The sequence below is a fragment of the Vitis riparia genome, unplaced genomic scaffold (assembly GCF_004353265.1).
Source record: "Vitis riparia cultivar Riparia Gloire de Montpellier isolate 1030 unplaced genomic scaffold, EGFV_Vit.rip_1.0 scaffold392_pilon_pilon, whole genome shotgun sequence".
Classification (NCBI taxonomy): domain Eukaryota; kingdom Viridiplantae; phylum Streptophyta; class Magnoliopsida; order Vitales; family Vitaceae; genus Vitis; species Vitis riparia.
This window is the reverse complement of record NW_023269673.1, coordinates 197,922-205,466: the sequence shown is the minus strand read 5'-3', so window position 1 is coordinate 205,466 and position 7,545 is coordinate 197,922. Positions and strand designations below refer to the sequence as shown.

At 38.3% G+C, this 7,545-nt stretch overlaps 1 protein-coding gene across 1 annotated transcript; it reads left to right on the top strand.

Annotated features, from left to right (window-relative positions):
• Positions 1-4,523: 4,523 nt before the first annotated feature.
• Positions 4,524-7,317, top strand: LOC117909814 (protein EXECUTER 2, chloroplastic-like). Its single transcript, XM_034823865.1, has 3 exons — positions 4,524-4,755; positions 6,692-6,984; positions 7,099-7,317. Exons 1-3 carry the CDS (start codon positions 4,524-4,526, stop codon positions 7,315-7,317), a joined length of 744 nt encoding a protein of 247 aa, XP_034679756.1.
• Positions 7,318-7,545: the final 228 nt, after the last annotated feature.

Sequence of the window (7,545 nt, the reverse complement as noted above, 5' to 3'; positions counted from 1 at the left end):
TTTTCATAGGCGTTCAAAGTCATCATTTTCATAGGCGTTTAGAGCCACCATTTGCATAGGCGTTCAAACCCATCATTTCCATAGGCGTTCAAACCCATCATTTCTATAGGCGTTTAGAGCCATTATTTGCATAAGCGTTCAAAGCCATCATTTCCATAGGCGTTCAGAGCCATCATTTGCATAGGCATTCAGAGCCATCATTTCCATAGGCATTTAGAGCCACCATTTTCATAGGCGTTTAGAGCCACCATTTCCATAGGCGTTCAAAGCCACCATTTCCATAGGCGTTCAGAGCCATCATTTTCATAGGCATTCAAAGCCACCATAATTTTCATAGGCATTCAGAGCCATCATTTTCATAGGCATTTAGAGCCATCATTTGCATAGGCGTTCAGAGCCATCATTTTAATAAGCATTTAGAGCCACCATTTGCATAGGCGTTTAAAGCCACCATTTTCATAGGCGTTTAGAGCCATCATTTTCATAGGCGTTCAGAGCCATCATTTGCATAGGTATTCAGAGCCACCATTTTCATAAGCATTCATAGCCACCATTTCCATAGGCGTTCAAAGCCATCATTTCATAAGCGTTCAAAGCCATCATTTTCATAGGCATTCAGAGCCATCATCTTCATAGGCGTTCAAAGCCACCATTTGCATAGGCATTCAGAGCCACAATTTCCATAGGCGTTCAGAGCCATCACTCTCACAGTCGTTCAAAGACAATTTCTTGCATAGACTTTCAGAACCATCACTCTCATAGGTGTTCAAAGCCACTTCCTTGTCAGGTATGTGATTCATGCCCAGTTGGGTATTTTAATCAAAAATATTTATAAATCCTATGACCTTATACTGGCGTAGCAAAGCTACTATAGTATAGCAGCTCTAGGGTCGAACTCTATGATGGGTTTTCACTCTACCAGTGATAGACTCAAGATTAGAAATTGAGTCTGATGATTTCCTTTGTCAAAAACTTAAAGTTTAAAAGAAAATAAAATTTGTTTTGAAAGTGGTGTTTGAAACTAAACTAACATAGAACTAGGTAAAAATGGAAGAAAGAAAGTCTCCCGGAGCTAAAGGTTGCTAGGATCAAGTTCAGAATGCAAAGTGGGAAATTCCAAATTTTTCTCCTCATATTGGGGATAACAACATAAAGGATGGTTGTTTCCCGAACTGGTATAGGTTTAACAATGAAGATTTAATCCATAAAAAGTCAATAGAAATGGTAGTCACGTTTCATTAATGGCTTTAGACACTATGAGTCTTCACTTGGAGCCACTTTCCAGTGGCTCGTACATGATAACTAATGGTCTGATGTGGATCTAGCAATAAGTATCCACAGAGACCTAAAAGCTTATCATGTATTGGCCATTCAAAGTGATTCTAAGGGATTTAAAGCAAAACTTTAGATTTAGAAGCCATTTATGAACTCCAACTACCTGTATTTAATACACGAGAGTTTTCCACTTTTGCATCTGGACTTTTCACCTAGCTTCCTTCACTCCAAGAAACCAAAAGTTTAGCCTCTCATCCTCTGGTAAAAAATCCTCAGAGGTTGTTTGGCTTCCAAGAAAAAGAAAATAGAAAAGAGAAAAGAAAATCAAAAAGAGCTCTGTATTCACTAAGTGTAAAACATACAATCGTTGGTCTCTTGGAAAAAGCTCCCTAGAGAGTGTTTTTTAAGTGTTTACAAGAGAGTTTATATAGGAAGGTAATTTACCCTTCCTTAAATACTTCCTAGCTAAGGAATTACATGAGTGGCTGAATACAAGGAGAAAATGGAGATTTAGACACAAAATATTAGAAGAAAAAGAGTCGGTGCACAAAAAATCCCAGTTTCGCACGTTGCATGGTGACTTGCGAAAATTTCACAAGTTGATTTCGCAACTTAGAATCCACTTTTGCACGTTGAGATCCAAGTTCACAAGTTGCAAAATCAACTTCTGCATGTTGGGCTTCACCGCGACTGCACAGCTGCCATCCACTTTAAATTTCGCACGTTGAAGTTCCAATTTCGCAAGGTGCGAAATTGTCCCTCAGCTTGATGCAGTTGTCTTCCAAAGGCCATATCTTCCTCATTTCAGCTCCAAATCGTACACGGTTTAAAGCGTTAGATTCTTGACTTCCTAAGATTTGAAATGGTATATATCATGTAGAAAATGGACTTCGGGAAGTGCTCCAAAAGTGTGAAGGAAAACTGCAGCTGTTGTCCTCTATTTTCTTTACTCTGTTTTCATCTCTCCATTGCTCTTTCCTTGCATACTTTGAACGACTAAGGCAAAGGACTATGAGGCTCCAAAGCTTGGTTTCTTCATGAATTTGAGCTTCCAAAAGCTTTGCCATGAACTATATACAGCTCTCCCTCATTCTTAAATTGCTTTGGTGAGCAAAAAGCTATCAAAAACACCAAAACTTAACACAATTTGATTAAAAATGATTGCAAGGGTCCCTAACATGCCAATTAAGTTAAAAGGTAATAATTACTACTCAAGGATGTTTAAAAGAGCTAATTACAAGCTACAAAATAGCATGTTTTGAGTAGTAATCAGTATGCATAGCCATTCCTTTTCCCATTCTTAGCATTTAGAGTCATAGTTTCCTAGTGTTTAGAGATGACAGTCTCCATTCCTTGTCCTCATCATTCCAATGTGTTTGTCATGTCGGTCAGCCCATTGCCTTGGTTTCCTATAACCTCTTATTTAGGGTATTTCTTCCCTTGTGATTGGTCCATCTTGCAGCTAATCAAGTCATGTGTGAAGACAAAATTTCTAGTCTTTTCTTAGTTCTTCGGTATAGTTCACTTCATTCCACTCATTACTCATATTTCTACTCGTATTCCTTGCACTCGTGATCTCTACCGAAGAAGGGCATATTTGTAGACCCTCCATTTTGTCATCTTAACAGATGTGACACTAGGTGTCTTCCCATACTTCTCTTTTGACTTGTAGTAATCTCTTGGCTATCTTTCGAGATTAATTTAGGCTCACTTAAACACACCTAGCCCATTAGACACATTTGACTCATTTAGGCTCACTAAGCCCACTTAGGTTACCTTTCAAGTTTTTCTTGCATGATTTGCATGTGCTTGATTTTATTTATTTAGTTATTTATTTTTTATTATTTGTTTAGTTATTCATTTATTTTTATTTATTTATTTTCAAGAAATTGCATGTGATTAGCGATCTTATCTATTATTATTATTATTATTATTTTACCATTATTATTATCGCATGAATTAATTCTTAGATTTTTCTCATATATGCCTGTATTGATATTTTCTATTTTTCTTTTCCAAATTGGCATGATTTTTTATTTATTTATTTATGTTCTATTATAAGGTTTTTAATTTGTAGCTATTTTTTTCATTTATTTTTTGCATGGGAGTTTGATAACACTCAAAAATGCAACAAGAAGGCTGCCAAGTTAAGAGGTGTAGGGGGGAACTGTACCAGAGAACTTAGGTTGCACCATGGGAAATCAAAGAGGCCACATGGCAAAATGGAGCTCTGAAAACAACCAATGGGAAAAAAAAAAAGATATATGGGGAAAAGGAATTTTAAAAAAAGAAATAGAGAAGGTTGGGGTTTTCCGAGGAGGGAAGTGGAAAAGCTTGAAAGAAGGAACCTTCGGGAGGTTAAAAATTGGCAAGGGGATTTTCCAAGAAAAAAACGGCCTGTTGGAGAGGAAGTGGAGAGGTTTTCAAAGGGAGATATAAGAGGTTTGGGGAGACAAAAAGAAAAAGATCAATAGAGGAGGGATGGTCTTCAGAGCTGAGAAGAGGATTCAGATTTAAAGAGAGAATGGGAGAAGCCTGAGATGAAGGAGATCAGCTGCAGAGGAAGGAAAGGTTGAGGAAAACCAACAGAGAAGTAAGAGAGAGAAGAGAACATAACAAAGAAAAAGAGCGGTTGTAGGTAAGCTGGTTGAGTCTTCTTGCTTATTTTGATTAATATACTTCTCCTCTCCTTCTCATTTGTTTGCTCTACATTGCTTGTTGATTTAGGTGTGGATAATATGGGTTACATGCTGAATTTTATTATATTTTGTTATTGTTGATCTCAGTGTTATTCTTGAGAGTCTTTCTTGGCAATCAAATTACCCCATATGCAGCTAAGGAAGAACCAAACCCTAGAGAGGTTTCATGAGTTTTTAAAGCAAGAAAATGAAATCAGAAACAAAATAGGCAGGAAGCTGTCAGCATGGTCCCGTCCCTCTTCTTGAATGTATCTCTAGATCACTCTGTACTTGATATGAGTGCGGTCATATTTCGGTCATTGCCATTGACAATGTCGGATCCCACCAGTTGCAGAATTTTCGCAAGGGTTTGCGTGGAGTTTCAGCAGTTCTCATGAGTAAAAACACCATAATGAAGCACTCCATCAGGTTTCATGTTGTGAAAACCAGCAACCAGGCTTTCTTCAATTTTGTTCCTCTGCTCGTAGGTAACGTGGGGTTGGTTTTCACAAGGGGTGATCTTAAGGAAATGAGCGAAGAAGTTGCTAAGTACAAGGCAAGAGTCCCAATATGTGTTGTCGTTGCAGCAACAACCCCACCATTGTGAATAACGGGAATAACAACTCTTCTTCTGGATGGGATTGGAATCAATGGAGTCGACATTTCTCTGAAATTGAGCAGGTTGAGAGCTTCGCTTCTGTTCTCAAGTTTCAACTAGAGGGTGCAATTGAAAGGGAAGACTTTGAAGATGCTGCCAAGTTGAAAATGGTTATTGCAGAGGCTATTGATTACTACTCAAAAAGTGCTATTTCATAGCTTGTAATTAACTCTTTTAAATGCTTGAGTAGTAGTTATTGCCTTTTAACCCAATTAACATGTTAAGGACCCTTGCAATCAATTCTAATCAAATTGTGTTAAGTTTTGGTGTTTTGATAGCTTTTTGATCACCAAAGCAATATGAGATTGAGGAGAGTTATTTGGAATCCATGGCAAAGCAATGGAAAGCTTATAAGCATGAAGATCTAAAGCTTTGAAGTCCTTTGCCATAAGCAAATCCGGAATGCAAGGAGGGGAAGCAAAGAGAAATCTGCCATGAAGCATTCTTGATGACAGCCATGTCAGCCACTTTTGGAGCACTTCCCGAAGTCCATTTTCTACATGCTATATACCATTTCAAAGCTCAGGAAGTCAAGAATCCAACGCTTCAAATGGTGTGCAATTCGGAGTTGAAATGAAGGAGTTACAACTATTGGAAGCTGATCACTCCAAGCTGAAGGAAGAATTTTGCACAGCGTTGCAAAATCACCCTTTTGTTGCGGAATGATTTCGCAGCCTTTTTGCACAGTGCTATGATTTCCCCTGAAGTTTCACAACACGATGGAAGCCAAACACCACAAGATGAAAGCCAACTTCGCAGCGGTGAGAAATTAGCCTTTTGCTACGAAGTGATTTCGCAACCCTTTTTGTACATCTGCGAAATCTCGCAGACCTCATTTTCACCTACGAAATGGTCTTTAGTGCTTTCCGATATTTGTAACCGACACTTGGAGATATTTTTCTTCAGATTTTTGTTGTTTAAATCCCCAAACTCTCCTTGTAACCCACCAATTATAGGATTCCTTAGTTATTAAATTTGGAAAAGGGGTGAATAACCTCAGATATTTTGTTTTGTAATTTTCTTTATATATATCTCTCGAGAGCTTGTTCTTGAGGGTGGTTACGACGCATCCTTTGTACAAATTTGCAAGGAAGTAAAATACAGAGCACTTGCTCTGCTTTTCATATATATTTTTGTTTTCTCATTCTTTTTCTTTCTAGCAAATCAAACTCTGAGGATTTTTCCTTAGAGGATGAGAGGCTAGGCTCTTCGTCTCTTAGAGCTAAGGTAACCGGGTAAGTTTCCACATGCATAAATTGGAAGTTTTGTTGTTTTAGTTTTTAATGAAGAGAAAGTGTGACCCGTTAATGGTTTTTATCTTTTTAGTTAACTTAATACGTCTTTAAATCACCTGGGCCAACACTTGGTAAGGCAAGTGATCTCCGTCCATGGAGATTCACTAGTTTACCCCTTGCGAGCCTCTGGGAGGTGACTTGAAGGTAGGATTTTCTAGAATAGCCAACACTTGGTAAGCTTTTGGACTCCAAGGAGACATCCATTAGTTATCTCTTGCGAGCTTTTGACGGGTAATCCAAGGTTAAAGATCGCCTTGAATGGCAAGTGCTAGGTGAGAGGTATGAGCCATTGCAAGATGCATCAGTGAGAGGGAATTAGTGTTTGAACCCATTAAAGGGAAGCATCTGTACCACATCGGTTGGAGAAGGAACTATATGTTAATTCTCTAATACGAGGAAAAGAAACAAGTGACCGGAACTCCCTTTTTGTATGAGGAATCTGAGTCTAGTGATCTAAAACTCCAAGAAACACTTTTCTTTGTAAGTAAAATCAGTTACTATTTTTGGTTAGTTTAAAACCAAACCTTTTTTATTCAAACGTCTTTATGTTTTCTTTTAAAGCTAACCTTGAAATGAAAAGGCACCAATTCATCTTTGAAATAATATCATTTGTGAAGTGAAAACCCATCCCAGTGAACGATCCTAGAGCCACTATGCTATAGTAGCTTTGTCTTTGCTACCCTAGTATATGGTGTAATAGGTTATAAATTTTGTTGATTACTCCCTCAATCAAGGAGCACCAGCTAGACACGAATCAGCTGAGATACCAATTAGGCATGAATCAGCTATGTCAATGGATAACATTGCTGAAATCATGTCTCGGTTGAAGAATGCAATAAATGAAGAGCACTACCATGATACTTCAAGACATACAAGAAGTGGACTGGCTGGGTGGTGGGTAGGCTGCTCTGCTGATGCCGATGACCCCTTTGACAAATTAGTTCATATAACACCATGTATGGGAAGATTTTTTGGCAGGAGTTACAGTCCTAGACAGCTGGTTACTGCACCTGTAGGAACTCCACTGTTTGAAATTTTTGTGGTCAAAGATTCCGATGAGAAATACATCATGCAGGCGGTATATTTGCAGCGAGTCAAGGGAAGTACAACAAACCTCATAAGTTTGACATCTAGGCCCACAAAAGGCTCATCCATTTCCGAAACTGCGATTTCATCTGTAGTAGACATTTAGGGGAATGGAGGTAAGATAGAGAGAAGCGAGAAGAAGGGCATAAGTATTGAGGGAGCAACTGAGGAAGGGATAAAAAGTGTGATAAATTTTCTCAAAGATAAAATTCCAGAACTGAAAGTTAAAGTCATAAAAATTAATGTTCCTGATGAAGTGATAGAGGATGGTGATTCTATGAAGCAGTTCATGCAAGAAGATGATGACAAGACACAATTTAGATGAGGATTCTAAAGATGGAGCCGATGACTTGGACAAGATTCAACTAGATGAGGTTGCTCTAGGAGGAGGTAGTAACACAGCAGAAGATGACCGGAATTTGGATATGAAGCTTTATTGGTGGGGTTTTGCATAATAAAGAGGATACATTTTTTAAGGATGATTATGTGCGTCAACCAGCTGAAATTAGAGATATAGAAAGAGATTCTTTTGTGCTACATGTTCCTGTTAGAA

Bases quoted from the DNA above. Each gene is read 5' to 3' on its own strand.
- LOC117909814 (XM_034823865.1), top strand. From the start codon at position 4,524: ATGTGTTGTCGTTGCAGCAACAACCCCACCATTGTGAATAACGGGAAT. The intron at 4,756-6,691 runs GTGCTATTTCAT...GGCATGAATCAG, and splicing joins TATTGATTACTACTCAAAAA to CTATGTCAATGGATAACATT. The intron at 6,985-7,098 runs GTATATTTGCAG...GTAGACATTTAG, and splicing joins AGAAATACATCATGCAGGCG to GGGAATGGAGGTAAGATAGA.